The sequence below is a fragment of the Vigna unguiculata genome, chromosome 5, assembly GCF_037176805.1.
Source record: "Vigna unguiculata cultivar grain cowpea cultivar isolate G323 ecotype 2 chromosome 5, ASM3717680v1, whole genome shotgun sequence".
In the NCBI taxonomy this organism is placed as follows: Eukaryota; Viridiplantae; Streptophyta; class Magnoliopsida; order Fabales; family Fabaceae; genus Vigna; species Vigna unguiculata.
Window position 1 is genome coordinate 13,643,692 of NC_140796.1, and position 18,498 is coordinate 13,662,189.

The following is an 18,498-nucleotide window of genomic DNA, read 5'->3' on the forward strand; positions in this document are numbered from 1 at the left end:
GCACTTTTGCAGGTTATAAAGATATACACATCATGACATCTGGCACTATATAACTGCATGAATATTAGGTCTTTTAGAAGCGGAAAATATTGAAAAAATAATAAAGTTAACTGTTTTATAAGTTTAAAATTAATTTATACAAAAATTAAAAATAATTTTTTTAAGGAGTTGTAAACGAATTTGTACTCAATCTAATTTTAACGTGTAAAAAATATTTTTATTTTATTTTATTCTTCTTTTCTAAAAAATACTACAAAAAGTTTGTCTACACACCTACTTTTTTAGAACCCTATCTATCTTACCTGACTGGATTTGAACTTGACTGAGTGACGGAGCTTCTTGAAGCCCTTGGATTCCCCAATTTCTTTAGTACAAAAAAAAAATGTGTAAATATTTTCTTTTAAAAAAAAAATCATTTATTTGAAAATTAAATTTAATATTTTCATGTATTTGTATATTTTTTCTTAGTACATTCTATATTTGAAATCGTTGGTTAAATACAAGATTTATAATAATTTTAAAACTCTAGTTCTACCAAGAGATTTCAAACAAATAAGAATGAATTTTTTTTTTTTCAGATTTTTGCTTATGGTTTGAAGTCTCATAATTAACATGTAACATGCAGAAGAAGCTAAACCATTTAACTTATTCAATTCTTTATCTTTTTTAAATATAAACAATTAGATAAACATTTCTCTTGTAAAATCTCGTTAACCTCATTGGACACACGTCAAGGTTGTCATCACCAAATCAATATATTTTCTAGCATGAATTGTGCAATTGAATGTAACACTTTCGGTTGGTTCGCAAGACAAAACATTATAATTATAGCTGTAAAAATGGGTTGGAATTCTTGAGCCAATCATGGATTTGGGTTGGATTGGGTTAATTTTTGTTTTACAAATTTTAATACGGATTGATTTTTTATCCGGCTCATTTAGAACCTGGCTCATCCGGGTTAAACTCGTGGTGAGCCGGGTTGGTGGTTACACAAGTATTTTTTATTTTTGTTTATTAAGTTGGGCTTTACATTTGGATCATGTTAAGTTGTTTTTTTTATCCAACACATTATTAATTTGTATTTTTTTTTATTTTGGTTTGTATTTGGATTATATGAAATTTTATTTAGATTTTAATTAGAATTGCAATTTAGTTTTGACTAAAAAAAATAATATTTTTTTAATTAAGTGAACCTGTGAGCCAACCCGTTTAACCTGTCAACACGTGGTGAACCGGGCCGGGTTCGGATTTTTCTGACTCGCTATAAAGTGAGTCGGGTTGGGTTGGTCACTAAATCATCAATCCGTAATGGATCGAATCGGATCAGGTCAGATTATCCGTTTTGACAGCTCTAATTATAATTAAAATAGATATGGTAAATGTCCGATGTACTTATGAAAACATTATATTTAAAATAGATTATAAACTTCAAGATTAAAACAAAATTTGATATATTATCTTTTATAATGCAAAGTCTTAATATATTTGATAATACGACCAATTCGCCTATAAATTTGTCTAATCCTCTTTTTCTATCCAAATAGTTAATTTTCTCCTTTACCTCCTTCTATGTATAATTTTTTAAAAAACTAATTTTTAATAATTAAATTTTTACAACTTTCCCTTATAATTTGACGTAACATTTTTTTAATAATTTTTAATTCTTTAATTTTTTTACCTTTTTGTATTTTAAAACTATTTAAATAATGTCACATCATAATTTAAAAAAAATATCAAAATTTAGTTATCAAATTATCAATTTCTTTTTTTTAAGTCTCGAAAGTATCTTTTATTTTTCTATTTCGTTCCAATCTTCAATTTTTCTTTTCAATTTCTCTTTTAATACATGTCCTCTTACCCCCTTCCATTCTCATGTTCCCTCATATTCTTGTCCACGAACTAACAACCTAAATGATTTTAGACCCAAATCATGAACTTCATTTTTAATTATAATAAATGTTTTTATTTAGGACATGTGTTACATGGTATCGTTCCAAATCCAACCATTCTAAGTCCATTTTACTTCTTGATTTAGCATTGTTCTCTACGATCTGAACTTCCTTCCAATCATTTTTCAAGTGAACTTAAGAAACAAAGAAATAAAATCAAAATTATGAAAATAATAATAACAACCACCGACCATTTTTCAAGCATAAAATTCTCAAACGTGGCCACCACTTTCCAGTGAAAGCACGTTCACAGGTAAAGCAAATCATGCACCAGCGATGCATTATAAATTACAAAATGAAATCCCTGTAAATCAATTTAAGATCTGAGTGGTCGGTTTTCATAAAATCCAACGGGTACAAAAGAGTCTTTGTGAAGGTGTGTGATTTCGTGATGCAGTAAATACTTTTTCCTTTCTTTACGTAAGAAGGAAAACATGTGTGCATTGCACAAGTGGAAATCCGTTGACCGTTTCTTAGCCTCCAAATTCCATAACGGTAACCGACCTCTCTTTATTTATTCCCTCCATTTCCTCCCAAACACTCAATAAACGAAAACAATTTTTTTCAGAAAATAGAACAGCACTAGTACTAGTAATTAATTAATTATTAAAAAATATTACTAGTACTAGTAATAGTAATAATAACAAAAATAATAAAAAAATAACAAACATTACATCCTGTTCTGTTTAATTCTACGATTTCCTTAACTTCCATTCCTTCTCCACACCATTCCGACCACGTCTCTCGCCGATGGCCACCATGGAGCGCCGTAAAACGTTGACCATGAACTGGGACGCCCTCGGCGACGACGATGATGATGAGCACTTTTTCGAGAGCCACAACCGCCTCTCCACCGCCGTGCCTCGTAATTTGATCGAGGACGAGGAGGGTGCAGACTGTTTCGAGGAAAGCCGTCTCTCCATCGCCTCCAACATGTCTTCCATGCAATCCATCAATCCCCGAGTGTCAAACTTCACGGCAAACTTCACTGGAAAACCCAACTACGACATCTGGATGGCCGCGCCGGGATCCATCACCGAACGCCGAAGACAGCTGCTTGGCAGCATGGGCCTCGACGAGAACAAGGAGCTCCTCAAAGCCACCAGCGCCGCCATCGCCCGTGCCATCACCAAAAAATTCGAGAACAACAACGCCCACAACGCCACCGTCGTCAACAATAACAACTACGCCGTCAAATCAACAATTCGCGTCGAGAAACAGAAAACAACGAGACAAAAAACAACGAAGCACAGAACATGTGCCTCGCAGCCCGTTTTCGTCCTCGTCCGGTCACGTTCCGAAAACGACATGGACAGCTACTCGATGGAGAAATCGCGAATGCACGATTTCATCGGAAAGGTGTCGAAGCAGCGCTTGACCAGAACCGCTACGGAGATTACTCGGCGGCGGTATACAGTCGCCGACAAGGCTCGACTCATGTTGAAGGAGGGGGGCGCGGATTCCAATACGGGGAGTCGCCATGTGTCGACTCCGTCGGTAGCAATGGGAGAAGTGGGGGCATTTTTGTTGATTAAGAATCTCGACACGGGGAAGGAGTTTATCGTTAAGGAATGCGGAGAAGACGGGAATTGGAACAGGCTAAGCGATTTGCAAACGGGTAAGCAGTTGACGATTGAAGAGTTTGAGAAAACGGTGGGGCATTCGGAGGTGGTGAAGGAGGCGATGCGGCGAGCGAAGGGTCGCAGTAATAAGAAGATGTTGTCGAACTCTATTTCCAAGAGTTTGAAGTTGAGCAAGAGGCGAGGGGCGTCGTTGCTGAAGAACATAAAGGGCGTGGCGAGCGGGATCGTGGGGGAGCGTGAGCGAGAGGCGCCGTCTCCGGCTACGGCTGTGGTGGAGGCAACGACGAAGAACGAGTGGGTGAAGGTGCGGCAGACCGGGAAGTCGCAGAAAGAGCTATCGGCGCTGCACATGTGCCAGGAGTTTCAGGCGCACGAGGGGTGCGTGTGGACGTTGAAGTTCAGTTTGGATGGGAGGTATTTGGCCAGCGCCGGAGAGGACAAGATGATACACGTGTGGGAGGTGCAGGAGTGTGACGTCATGTCCATGAAGCCCGACGAGGGAAACTTGACGTCGATTCCGACGGAGACGCCGCCATTGTCGGCGGATAAGAAGAAGAAAGGGAAGAATGGCAGCAAGAGAGGGGGCGCTATTCCGGACTACGTTCATGTTCCGGAAACGGTGTTTTCACTCTCAGAAAGACCCTTTTGTTCTTTCAATGGCCATTTGGATGAGGTCCTGGACTTGTCCTGGTCCAAATCTCAGGTTCCTTTCATTTCATTTCAGCTGGAATATCAACTTTTGTAGCAAAAAACAAATTTTACAGAAGAGTTTTAATGTGGATTCTTCTTGCAGTTACTTCTCTCATCTTCCATGGATAAAACAGTGAGGTTGTGGGATTTGGAATCGAAGTCGTGCCTGAAATTCTTTGCACATAATGACTATGGTGAAATCTTCTATCTTTCTTTTGTTTTCTCTGGAGAAATACGTAATGTGACACATTACTTAACTGGGTTGTTTTTCTTTCTGCTATTCGTTGTTGCATTGTGTGTGGCAGTAACCTGCGTGCAGTTCAACCCCGTGGACGAAGATTATTTCATTAGTGGATCTCTTGATGCCAAGATCAGAATGTGGAACATCCCTGCACGGCTCGTTGTGGATTGGACTGATATACATGAAATGGTTACTGCAGTTTCTTACACCCCTGATGGCCAGGTTTGTTTTTCCTCCTCTATATGCATTGGTTCATAGTTTATACAAATTTTTAATTCATAAATTTAATGGCTTTCGTAATTGGTTATTTTTCCCTTTTTAACTGTTACAGGGTGTTATAGTTGGTACACAGAAAGGGAGCTGTCGAAGTTACACCATAGAAGGTAGTGTTAATGACTTCACTAGTCTATTCTTTTGTGTATATCTCATCCTCAACTATTTTTGAATTTAACAATTTCTGCTATGTTGTCAATTCTCATTTATATATATATATGCTCACCAGATTTCAAGTTGAATCAATCCAACACAATCGAGCTTCGAAACAAGAAGAAAAATCTACTGAAAAAGGTTACTGGTTTCCAGGTAAATTCTTCTAACTCTATGAATATAGCTCTCATGGATATTTTTATCTCATGAGCGAAAATTAACTGGCTTTTCATCTTCTTCACAGTATTCCCCAGGTGACCCATCACAAGTGCTTATAACTTCAGGCGATTGCAGGACAAGAGTTGTGGAGGCCACACAAGTTGTGCAAAAGTTTATAGGTGATGATGATGATGATGCATTATATACTGTCATTGAAAAAGTTTTATGCCTAAATCAACAGACAGTGTTGTTGTTATTGATTAAGATGTTGGTGAAAGCAGGTTTTCGAAATGCAAGTAGCCAAATTTCAGCTTCATTCAGTCCAAATGGAAAGTACATCATATGTGCAAGCGAAGACTCACAAGTGTATGTGTGGAAGCATGAAGAGATGCACTATAGTGGAAAAGGCAGGAATGTGATTGCAAACCAAGCTCACGAACATTTCCCATGTAAAGATGTTTCAGTAGCAATACCCTGGCCATGCAACGTTAAGGGTGATCTACCACCATCAATCGCAGCGCAAAACCAGAAGAAGAACTCAACCCCTCCTGCTCCTGCTCCTGCAGCTGCAAACAACAAGAAAAATTTGCCACCTCTCCCAAAGAAAAGTAACAACAACCAAGCCACAGAAAATAGCCCAGGGTCCCCAGAGAAAGACCATGCAGCACTCTCACGCACAGAATCTGGAGTTGGAGATTCCAAGAGAAATGCGCCTCCTAAGAAAAGTAACAACCATGCAATGGAAGGTGACTCCATAGAAGAAGAACTTGAAGCAATTACTCGGTCAGAGAATGGATCAGGCGATTCTCTTTCGGCCTCTCCATCAGGTAGGCATGGTGGTGATCCAGCTTCTATATCTGCTGCAGCTACTCCATCAGGTTCATCATGGTCTTCCAATTACTCATCAGGTGATGGTTCCAATGGTGACTGGTCCACCAACCCTTCAGCATGGGGAATGGTAATTGTGACAGCTGGTTTTGGAGGTGAAATTAGGTGTTATCAGAATTTTGGGCTACCTAGGAGGATGAGACAGAACACTCTCTTCATGGGTCCTACGTTATAATAACATAGCAGGAACAACATCTTTTTCCATGGCAAAAATTAACTTAGTGGCTGTTTCCCTCTTCAAAATTCGGAAGGAAGGAGTGGAGTGTAATAACTGTAGTAAATCTTTTAAGCAATTTTGTTTCTGTTTACTTCACTTGTAATAGCCTCAATCTTGTAACTGCTAGAGACAGTGTTGAGGGGTTTAGGTAAAATGCATGAGGTCACATTCTAACCTCAATGCAACAATTGTACACAAAAATTTAGTAGAGTGATTGAGTACTTAAGTGTTACATTACTCTGCCTACACCAAATGAATAATATTTGACAAACAAAGAGCATCATCCTATTGTTCTATCAAGCATCAAAAACTAGTATCTAATAATGGTTTGAAAAATTCTTTATGCTTTTCGAAAAGTTTCCTAATTCATAATTCAAGGTACTTTTTTTTTACTACATTGTGTTAATTGTATTTTCTTGACAATCTTATGCAATCTTATGTGGTAAATGAGATTCAATTAAGCAAGGTATCCAACTATTGTTTTTCATCCTTGGTGTCTTAGTTAATGTTCTTCATCTTTAGGTGTTCACATTCACATCAAGACAACTTCTTAATTACTTTTCTTTAGTAAATATCTCTACTCTTCTTAATTTGTTTCCATTAAGATAAATTTGAAATGATTTCAAGTTATCTTTAACCTGATTAATTATTTGGTAACCACATGAGATAAAATATCATGAGTAATGAAAGTGAAAACAACAAGAATACTAAATGTGTACCTTGAAGACAATAATTCACAAGATTTGCTTTCACTAATCAATTAAGAACACGAGTACAAATGTCAAAAATGAATCAAAGATGAAGTTGTAATACCATATCAAATATAAAATATATTGTTATAAGAAAGAAAGAATGCTAGAATAAACAAATTTGTAGGAAATATATTACATAGGATTCTTTGTGTTTTAACTTTTTATATTTATAATCTATTTATAGGGGGTAAATATAACAATTATATTTGATTATATATAAATAAGTGTTGTATTTGAATGTTAGAAAAGATAGTAAGGTCCACATTGTTAAATATTTATGGTTGTTATTTTATTAATATTTGTATTTATGAATAAAAAATAATTTGACCATAAATTATTAATAATACCAATTTATATTTCTTTTAAAGGTGAACAATCATATTTATTAATTGTCTTTCATGATTATATTTTATTAATTGTCTTCGTATGGCTACATTTGGCATTTGAAAATATACTAATTTTTCCTTTTCTTTCATCCTTTAAAAGTAGTCTTTTTTTATTCTTAAGAACTAGTATGACCCGGTTTTTTTTATTATTTATATTGTTATTAAGTTATAGTAAAACAAAATATAAATTTTTTATTTCTTAAATGGTAATTATTTTTTCAATTTATTTTAATTTATAATCATATAATTTTAATTAATAAATAAAGATTTAAAGAAGAAAAGTTTATTAATAATCAATAATAAATAGATGATAAATAAAATTAAATAATAAATATGTCGACTGAAAAAAAAAAAAATATATATATATATATATATATATATATCGTAAATAAATTATTTAATAATATTTTAAATATTAAAATGATTCATAAAAATTTCAAAATTAAATTTATTTTGTTGATTTGATGTATTGAACTTAAGTTTGAATATGTAAAATATTTAACAATAATTTTTTTTTTCACATATGTAAGTAAAAGTGAATTAAGCAAGACCGTAAATATTACACATTGTTTGATACAAAACTGAATTTAAAAAATAATACATATCCATGAAATGGATCATAACATATGTCATTTATGAATAAAAGTCTCATTTGGTGGAATAGTCCAAGCCCATTAATAATAGGTCAAAAACAAAAGACCATATTTAATTACAGACTTCATTTCATAACTTGTTTTATTGTTAGGTAGCTTTGTGTTGGAGTTGTTTTATGAGTTTTTGTGAGGAAGAAGATGTGTGATAGTAAGGGTCCTAGTTTTAAAAATTTCTTCTAGTGCTTTATCTCCTTCCTTGAGCTTGATGAGGTAAGCCCATATTCATTTTGGTTTTGTTGGTTTTGGATTTTGTTCATTTATGTTTCGTGTATTCATAATTTATTTATTTTTTATGTAGTTTTTCTGACTGTTGTTAGTGATAGAGTTCATTGTTGGTTAAATATTCATTTTAATCGTAATTTGTTGCAGTTGACATTTTGTATATATATTTTGTTCTGCATGTTTATATAGTTGTATATTGATCTTTTTTTTCCAGTGATTATAATGGTTGTAGTTTATGTTCTTTTCTTTTACTTTTTTTTAGGAACTTCTTACGTTTTCAAAAGGATTTTATTTAGAATGGGCCAACTATTTGATGATTGGACCTAACTATTTCCGAGATCCCAAAGATAATGTGTTGAACATTGAATTCGAGGACTTCCTCCTTTATGATAGAAAGTTTAGGGCTTGTGATGAAATTTTCAATTTGTATGATTTGGATTATGACGTTTATTATGTCGCTACCTTGTTCTTTGAGATAAGGTTGTTTTATGTGGATTGGATTGAACTTGATTATCCCAATCCAAGAGATATTGAGTTGGCGGTTGAACCTATCTTTTGTTTGAGATTCTTTAAATCCTTCACAGTTTACTTTTCTCTATTCCAAGTGAAGTTTTGGAACGTTTTATTATTATTTTGTTTGCTTGATAAACATATTGTATAATGTTTTGTTGATATTTGTTGATAAGGGTTGATCATACTGGATAATACATTTCAAATCTTCTTGGAGGAGCACATTGTATTTGGTAAAATAGTGAAATTGTATGATCTTTAGTTCATGAAATTTGAGGTTGAATTGGGTAAAAAAGAAAATGGTAGTCTGGTATTGTTTGGTGTTGGAGTTCTTGTTAGTTATTATAACTTGATTGATAGGGTTAACCTTCGTTTAAATTACATGGGTGACAATAGATTTGTATTCAAGATGTTTAGCTCAACAAGTTTGGAAATGAGTTATACTCCAAAGTCGAGTATTGAAGTTGGGGAAAAGATGAATGTTGTTAATTTGGGTGGTGAAAACTCCATTGATTGTCCACATGCCATGATGAAAACTTTAACTGCTTATGATGTCATAACATCATCCTTGGTATAACCTTTTATTATTTAGTTTTATATATATATATATATATATATATATATATATATATATATATATATATATATATATATATATATATATATATATATATATATATATATATATATATATATATTGTAATGATTTTGTTGTGTTTGATTGTTGCTAATTATCTGGTGTGCAGTTATTTAGTTAATCTTTTTTTTTCAGTACATCGGTGCAACTTTTGTTGAAGAAAAGACAAAATAAATATGTTATGTTTGATGGGGAATCAAGATTTTGGTTGTGCCAAGTTAGATGGTGTGAAAGGAGTCCAAATGAATGCTATCTAACTTGTAGGCGGAAAACCTTTTGCGAAGAGAAGAAGTTATCTGTTGGAGATGTTATAAGAATCGAGGTTGACAAAGAAAATAACTACTTGATCAATGTTAAAAAGGTGTAGAATGTTTTAAGTTAAAGTTGTTTGGAAGGAACCATATTTTTTTTTTTTTGTGATTTCTTGTTTTGGTGTTTTTTATTTGCCCCATAATATGTTGGTAGGAACAATGTTTGCTGTTAGAGTACTTATATGATTTATATTTATGAGGGATTAAAGTATCATAGGGGTTAACGTATGTTATGAAGTAATATATGCAACCTTTTTGGAATTAAAAATCATTGATTGTTAGATTTAGATGAAATAACGTTTGAACTTATATAAGAAAATATGGTATAAAAAACTATTTGATATCATATTTAACTATGAAAACAACAATGTATTATTTGTTTTTGTATAAATAATAAATTAATAAAATTCTTGAATGTAATAATTATTGATGGATTTGTTGAAGGTAATAATTATTGTGTTAATTTTGTTGAAAGCAATATTTTAGTTAAAATCATTTATTTTATAATATATTTGTTTATATAAAATAATATATTAAATATTGATTTTTTTTTTTACTTTAATGTATATTCTTGAATGACACTTTAAAGTTTTCAAAATTAGAGTTGTATTTATTTACTATTCATGTCTTATCAAATTAGATATAGTTGATTTTCAATTGTCAGTGATATCTATATTTATATATAGAATGATATGATTACCTTTCCACTCTTTCAATCTTTCACATACATAAAAAGTGTAATATCATTTCTTTTTAATAAAAAGTAAAATATTTTGTATTTTATTTATTAATTATGTTTGTAAAAAATATTAGTAATTGTTGTGAATGATATGTTTAGATTAAATAAATAATTTTATTAAATTTGAATGAAAATAAATAGAAAAACATATATAGTAAAGTATATATAGAGTACATGGATATTGAGGTACAATTTGTATTCGTTTGAAAGGTTAATATAATATTTAATATATTTTTGGAAGTACATAATAAAGGAAAAAGTGGTGAGAGATAAGATACATAAGTATAGGCTGTCACTATAAATGACGGAAGGAAACAAATTGAAAAAGTAAAAATGTTATCATAGTTTCTTTTTATTTTGTAGTTTAATGTTATCTTTTAACTTTATTGAGTTAACGGAAAAAACTTCAATATTAAATTTGTAAGGCCCATTTAAAATATGTTAACTTTTCTGCCCTAAAGTTAGTGGGCCTAAGGCCGGCCCAACGTATAAGGTCCTAAGGTCTGCCCTAATCCCACTCTCACTTTCACTCTCACAGAAACGCAGCAGCCGTCAATCCTTCCCCTTGCTCTCACGAAAAGCTCTGCTAAGGTTTGCCCTAAGGTCCCATTCCTTCAAGCTCGAACTCAGTCCTTGTTCACGTAAGTCACTCCTCAGCTCATGCTCCTTCCTTTCATGGTTTGTGTTCTCTGTATCGTTAGGGTTTGGTAATAACCCGCTCCTTTCTCTGTTCTGCCATTCAGTTCCGCTGCTAACCGCCCTAGGAGCAGTTCTACCTTCGCTGTGCGGGTCGGAGCATTTGCTAGCCTGAATCCCAGGTACGGGAAGTTAGGGTTTCAGTATTTTAGGTGTTGTCTTGGCTGTTCTTGAGTGAGTTAATGATTTCATGAATGAATCCTTCGTTTTGGTGTGATTAAATGCTTGTTATGCTTGGTGGATTTGATAAACATGGCTGTGGCAGTGAAGAACAGTGGCGAGACCTGTTAATCTCGCCCAAGCGAGTCCATCTCGCCTAGGCGAGATGAAACAGGGAGCTCGCCTAGGTTTATTGCGCGAAAAGTCGCCCAGGCGGCTCGCTCAACTTTTGAGCGAGCAGGCAACTCGCCCAAGCGAGAGGGATCTCGCTTAAGCGAGATCCCGTGTTGCCCAGGCCCTGGTTTTCCTTGAGCCCTCGCCTAGGCAAAGGGGGGCTCGCCTGAGCGAGCCTGTCTCGCCTAAGCGAGACCCTTCAGCCTGAGCGAGGGGTTTGGGCGAGACAGTGTAGTGTTGGATCGCGTTTTTGTCCTCTTGTGCTTGGATTTGTTTGGGTATGACTGCTATGATAAGATGCATGTACTGATGTATGAATATATGCCTAATGGGTTGCTATATATGCGTGACATGATTCATAAATGAGGAATGATGAGTGTGGTGGGGACTTAGCATGTGAAATGAGTATACGGTTTGAGACTAAAGGAACATGGTATAAATATGAGACTAGGCCCCAGACTCATTGGGGTGGTGATGATCAGAGATATGGATTTGAGATGTGATTGGTATGAGGATTAAACTTCAAGGGTTGATACGGAATTGAAAAATATAATTCAATATTCTCTTATTGTTGATTTACGAACGTTGGTCCGTGTCAGCGTGTAATTCCTTGGGGTCTCTAGGTGAGACCTCCGGGGTCGCGCTTCAGTGGTCGGGACGTAATTCCATGGCCCCTGCTAGTGGGTGTTCATGGTGGTGCCCCATCTGTATAACTAGGTAAGGATTCAAGGTAAGGTTGCATCCTGACGCTCCGAGGAGTCAGTTAGTCTCACTTAGAGCGAACTGACTCTTGTGGTGGGAGTAGCAGGAGGCCTGAAACTCACTGAGGGCTAACCTTGTGGTGGGAGAGATGTTGATTCATTGTAACGCTGGTAACACATAGCTCAGGATCGAGCAGCTCAGGATCGAGCAGAGGTATCCACCACAAGTGCAAGCATCCGCTGAATCCGACCGAGTTATACGTATCCGGATGAGTCGAGTCGAGTCGTAGTGTATTGAATGATGAGTCATGACATGTTTGGTTGTTATATGGATGTGAGATGATGAAAATATATTTGACTGTATGATGAGTACGTGTTGGCTCTAGCTTACCCGTTTTGTTGCATGGCTGTGTTGTATGTGGTTGTTCTTCCTTGCGATGATCATCAACTTGGTTGATGGGAGCAGATGGGCGAGGTTCTCGTGGTCAGCAAGGGAGCGGTGATTCAGTAGCTTAGCCATCTGGGCTGGAGGCATTTTATTTACGATTTCTTTAGGGCTACGGCCCCTGTATCATCTTATGATTTCTTACTCTACACTCTTTGTTAGATTGGTATCCGTTTTATGTCGGCATCGTGGTGTGCCAGGTTGTAGGGGTTGCGTTAAGGACCCCAAGACTACGTTGCTATACTTTATCACGTGACGTTTCCTTTAATTTCGTTTTAATAATTAAATGGGACGTTACAAAATTATTTTAGTAAGAATTAAATTTTTTTTGTATTATATTTGTTGATAATATTTGCAAAATATCTTAGCAATTGTTGTAAACTAACAATTATTTTTTTAGTACAAGTTAGATTAAATAATTTATTTATTAAATTTGAATGTAAATATATAGGGAAGTGTATATAGAGTACATAGATATTAGGGTAGAGCTGATATTAATTGGAAAAGACAATATAACATTTAATACGTTTTTAAAAGTAAATAATAGAGTAAAAGTTATTGATAGTACATGATTGGAAAATACATAATAGAAAAAGATTGAGAGTGTACGCACTATATAAATATTTAGTCTACTTATGAATTATCACTGTTAATGTCAATACTATTTTCATATAATGAAAATAATATGTTCCAAAATATTTAATTTCTATCTAAAATGGAGATGGCCTTTTAAAACTACTATTATTTTTTTTTCTAAATTATTTGTAACCAATATTTTTGATGGTGTTGGTTGATTAAATTTGAGTATAAAAATACATTAAATGGGAAGAGTCTAATACTATATACAATTCTGAACTAATAAATGGAAATTTTTTCAATAAAATATTATTTCTTACCCACTTCTATTCAAAAAAAAAAATTCTATAAGAGGTAAAAATGCTAACGTGTCACAATATCAGAATTTTGAACCTTCAAAAATTAAATAAAAAAGAACAAAATCTCTATCTCTTTTCTTCTCACGCTCCGTATCCCACACAAAAAATCATTCTTTTTCATCCCAACCTCTTCAGCTTCTTCTCTCTCTTTCTCACTCTCACAAATTCAAACCTCTTCAGCCTCTCTCTCTTTCTCACTCACAGATAACACCATTGCAGACAAAATATCTTCAGCTTCATCTTTCTCTTTCGAACTCAAACATTAAGATCTATTTCTATTTTTGCTTTTTTTCGATTCTTCATCTCGATGTTCTTACCCAGATCTCGGTTTTGTTCAGCTTTCTAGATGTTTTTCACTAACATCTTCACATTTCTACTTATTTTTGTTTTATTTTTTTTCACTTTTTTTTTCAGATGAATGAAATGAGTAGAAGATGGGTCACAACAAAAATTTGATTTATTTGGTTTCAGAATGAAAGTGGTATGTGAAGTTCATATTTTATCCAGATTTCATTTTTTTTTTCAGCTTTCTCAACCAAACAGTTCATCTTTTACCCAGATCTCAATTTTTTCAGCTTTTTCAAGCAAACAGTTCATCTTCTTACCTAGATCTTGGTTTTGTTCAACTTTCTCGATGTTTTTCACTAACATCTTCACATCTCTACTTATTTTTGTTTTCATTTTTTTTTTCAGATGAATGAAATGAGTAGAAGATGGGTCACGACCAAGATTTGATTTATTTGGTTTCAAAATAAAAGTGGTATGTGAAGTTCATATTTTATCCAGATTTCAGTTTTTTTTCAGCTTTCTCAACCAAACAGTTCATCTTTTTACCCAGATCTTGGTTTTTTTCAGTTTTCTCAGGCAAACAGTTCATCTTCTTATTATCCTTTTACCTAGATCTTGGTTTTTTTAAGCTTTCTCAAGCGAACCGTTCATCTTCTTACTCAGATCTCGGTTTTGTTCAGCTTTCTCGATGTTTTTCACTAACATTTCATATCTCTACTTATTTTTGTTTTCATTTTTTTTCCAGATGAATGAAATGAGTAGAAGATCGGTCACGACCAAGATTTGATTTATTTGGTTTCAGAATGAAAGTGGTATGTAAAGTTCATATTTTATCCATATTTCATTTTTTTCAGCTTTCTCAACCAAATAGTTCATCTTTTTACCCAGATCTCGGTTTTTTTCAGCTTTCTCAAGCAAACAGTTCATCTTCTTATTATCTTTTTACCCAGATCTTGGTTTTTTTTCAGCTTTCTCAAGCAAACAGTTCATCTTCTTACCCAGATCTCAGTTTTGTTAAGCTTTTTCGATGTTTTTCACTAACATCTTCACATCTCTACTTATTTTTGTTTTCATTTTTTTTTTCAGATGAATGAAATGAGTAGAAGATGGGTCACGACCAAGATTTGATTTATTTGGTTTCAGAATGAAAGTGGTATGTAAAGTTCATATTTTATCCAGATTTCATTTTTTCAGCTTTCTCAACCAAACAGTTCATCTTTTTACCCATATCTCGATTTTTTTTCAGCTTTTTCGATGTTTTTCACTAACATCTTCACATCTCTACTTATTTTGATTTTATTTTTTTTTCATTTTTTTTTCAGATGAATGAAATGAGTAGAAGATGGGTCACGACCAAGATTTGATTTATTTGGTTTCAGAATGAAAGTGGTATGTGAAGTTCATCTTATTTTTACTCAGCTTTCGGTTATTTTCATCTTATGTTTCCATCTAATTCCATTCTTCTTCAAACACATTTTAGTACTTTTGTATGACTCTTTGTTTTTGTGATCAATGAAAGTTTTTTTTTCATATGAATGACATACAAGTTATTAGATAGATGAAGCTTTTGAAGAATACAAAAAAGGTAGAAACTTTTGTTCTTCTGTCTGCCAGATCAAAGTTTTTTGTATTTTTTTCTTGGTATGTTGAATGAAGGTTTTATTTCAGATGAATCAACTATTTGAAGAATACAACAAAAGTTGGCTTTTTTTCTGTCATGAAGGAAGATTGATGATTTATTTAAAGAATACAACCAAGGTAGAAGCTTTTCTTCTTCCCTGGAATCTTTTCTTCTTCAAACAGATTTTAGTACTTATGTATGACTTTTTTTTGTGATCAATGAAGGTTATCTTTCAGATGAATGATGTACAAGTTTCTAGATGGATGAAGTGTTTGAAGAATATAGCAAAGGTAGAAACTTTTGTTCTTTTGTCTGTCAGATCAAAGTATTTTTGTATTTGTTTCTTGGTTTATTGAATGAAATTTTTATTTCAGATGAATCAATTGTTTGAAGAATACAACAAATGTTGGTTTTTTTTTCTGTCATGAAGGATGGTTTTGCTAAATCGATGATCTGTTTCAAGAATACAACCAAGGTAGACGTTTTTCTTCTTCTCTGGAGTATTTTCTTCTTCAAACAGATTTTAGTACTTATGTATAACTTTTTTTTTTGTGATCAATGCAGGTTTTCTTTCAGATGAATGATGTACAAGTTTCTAGATGGATGAAGTGTTTGAAGAATATAACAAAGGTAGAAAATTTTGTTCTTTTGTTTGTCGGATGAAAGTAAGAATTTTTGTATTTCTTTTTTGGTATGTTGAATGAAGGTTTTATTTTAGATGAATCAACAATTTGAAAAAAGACAACAAAGTTATCCTCTGCAAGTTTTACCTCTTTTACAACACAACATCACAATATGTATGTATTACGTTTGTTTGAAATGTTTCATTTGAAACATGTTATATGATGATTGTATCTAAAGTTATTTTTTCTATTCAAAAGCTTTCATTTGACAAAATTTATTTAATTTAATCATTTATTACACAATCAATTTTAATAAATTGTGCGTAAGTGCAAGAATTCTTATTAATTGTCAAAGATATGCAATCAATGTGAACCATCAGGTTGGTTGTACATTTGTGATTGTTGGAAAAGTCATAATGAGCATTTATATTTGAGTGCATTTATATGTGTGAGTCTATAACTTTTTATTAAAAATAATTATTTTACATTTATTGATTTAACCATAATTATTTAATAACTCGTGTAACTGCAAGATATGCAATAAAAAATGAGGTATTTTCGCAACAGTGGACTTTCAACTATTATGCGCCATGGATCACTAGGTGAAGTCCAACGTAATTTGGTGATAACAACAACGTCTATGAAGATAGGTCGTGGCTGGAAAAAATGTTGTGTCTGTCATTCACTAAAGGAGAAAAGTTCTCTTATTTTCAAAGTTGAGAGTGGAAAAGCAAGCATGCATGTAAAAGTTCTTTATAATCTACCATTGCATTCTTTTAATATATGTAGTTTATTATCTTCTCAAAAATATCAAGTAACCTGTCATTTTTTGTTATTTTATATTTTATATACTTTTGGAAGAGTCATTAATTAGTTAAGAACTTTAATAAAAGTAATGGACAAAAATAAATAATAAGAAAATTTTAAAATATTGTTCAACTTTTAAAGATATCATATAATATGAATTTTTTGTATCACATTATATTCTTTAATAATATGAACTAAAAATCTATGAATGAAATTAATGGTTAAAATTAATTATTATAAATTAAATTAATTAATTTAAATTTAATTGAATAAATATTACAAATTAAATAAATAAAATTAAATTAGATTAATATTAGAAATTAAATGTTTTATCGTCATTAATGTTTTTCATATTTCAAAATTACAATTACACCACCAAATTTATTCGTATTACGAAATTCTTTCCAATTCCAACTCATGAAATCTCTTTGTATTTAAAATTTGAAAAGTAATTACTTTTGAAATAGCACTTAATAATATTTGTAATTTCACTAATGTAGTTAATGACACACAAAACGGTCGTATCATTGACACTAGGTTTTTTTTGTAATTCAAAATTTTTTAAATATAATTTGGAAAATGATGAAGAAATTTAATTTGCAACAATGATAAACCTTTTTTGTATTCCAACATATATGATGGTTTACACTGCTAAAACAAAGATCATCTTCCAACATGTTTTACAGGTAATTAATGTCATACCTAAGTCAGAAATGATTAACAATATTTCATTTTCTTCACATTATCTAAATTTATTCACATTATTTATCAAATTTCTTTAGAATTTGTAATTTTGATAATAAATAATGAACTTTAAAATTTAAGTTTAGTTATTTTTATTATATAAAGTATTTATCACACATAAAAAAATCTATTACATAAAAGACCAACCTAACATAAGATTTTTTTTTTTTAAGTTTAAGGTAGCTTCTTTAAGAAGCTTTTTCTTCTTCCAAGAAAGTAATTAATATTAACAACAATCAAAATTAACTTTTCATTCTTCCGATGTTAATTTAGTTATCTATCATTACTTATTAAAGAAATAGTGTTTATTGGACTCCATGCATTGCCAACTCATGCTTCTCAAAATTTAAGAAAGTTTTCCCTCTTCTGATATGTCTTTCTCACTAATTATGGCATATTAAGAAAGTAAATATTTTTGGTGTCTCAATGTGATACTCTTCATAATTAAATCCTTCTAACAGTAATCTTTTGTATTATCATTTATAATTTATAATTATAATTTATCAACATTCCTGCAAAAAGCCTATTATGTTTTTATTTTGTAAAACTTTACGTAGCTTCTTGAAGAAGCTTTGTACAATGTTGAAAAGTTCTCACATTTTTCAAAGTTAATCTTCCAGGAAACAATATCTTATTACTCTGAAATAAAGAAACTTGTGTTCCTCCAAGTTATTAATTATAAAGAAAGCAATTACTTTTGGTGTCTCAATGCACTATCATATATAGTTGTGCATTACGTCATTTTTAACTTAGTTTCCTAAAGAAGTTTTTACAACTTGGAATTCCTACTTTTAACACATTTTTGTTTTTTTGATTCTGACAACATTAACTATGAATAACTTTTTACTTTGCATGTTCCCACAAAATGAATTGATGTTAGAAAGAATATCAAGAATTTCTCTAAATATGAATAATAGTTATACCAATAACCACAAATAAAAA

General features: G+C 32.3%; 1 protein-coding gene and 1 long non-coding RNA gene across 5 annotated transcripts; both read left to right on the plus strand.

Moving 5' to 3' along the window:
• The first annotated feature begins 2,500 nt into the window (after positions 1-2,500).
• Positions 2,501-6,428, plus strand: LOC114184125 (uncharacterized). Its single transcript, XM_028071376.2, has 7 exons — positions 2,501-4,235; positions 4,326-4,416; positions 4,528-4,685; positions 4,795-4,846; positions 4,966-5,045; positions 5,134-5,227; positions 5,330-6,428. Exons 1-7 carry the CDS (start codon positions 2,700-2,702, stop codon positions 6,109-6,111), a joined length of 2,793 nt encoding a protein of 930 aa, XP_027927177.1. The 5' UTR covers positions 2,501-2,699; the 3' UTR covers positions 6,112-6,428.
• Positions 6,429-13,580: 7,152 nt separating this feature from the next.
• On the plus strand, positions 13,581-16,766 carry LOC114183431 (uncharacterized). 4 transcript variants are annotated; one of them, XR_014994848.1, is made up of 11 exons: positions 13,581-13,954; positions 14,167-14,233; positions 14,507-14,573; positions 14,848-14,914; positions 15,084-15,150; positions 15,281-15,346; positions 15,430-15,519; positions 15,607-15,672; positions 15,757-15,857; positions 15,947-16,012; positions 16,539-16,766. It is a non-coding gene; the product is annotated as an uncharacterized LOC114183431 (long non-coding RNA). The 4 variants fall into 4 exon arrangements; XR_014994847.1 differs by lacking the exon at positions 16,539-16,766 and having other exon boundaries at positions 15,947-16,170; XR_014994849.1 differs by lacking the exons at positions 15,281-15,346; positions 16,539-16,766 and having other exon boundaries at positions 15,947-16,170.
• The last annotated feature ends 1,732 nt before the right edge of the window (positions 16,767-18,498 follow it).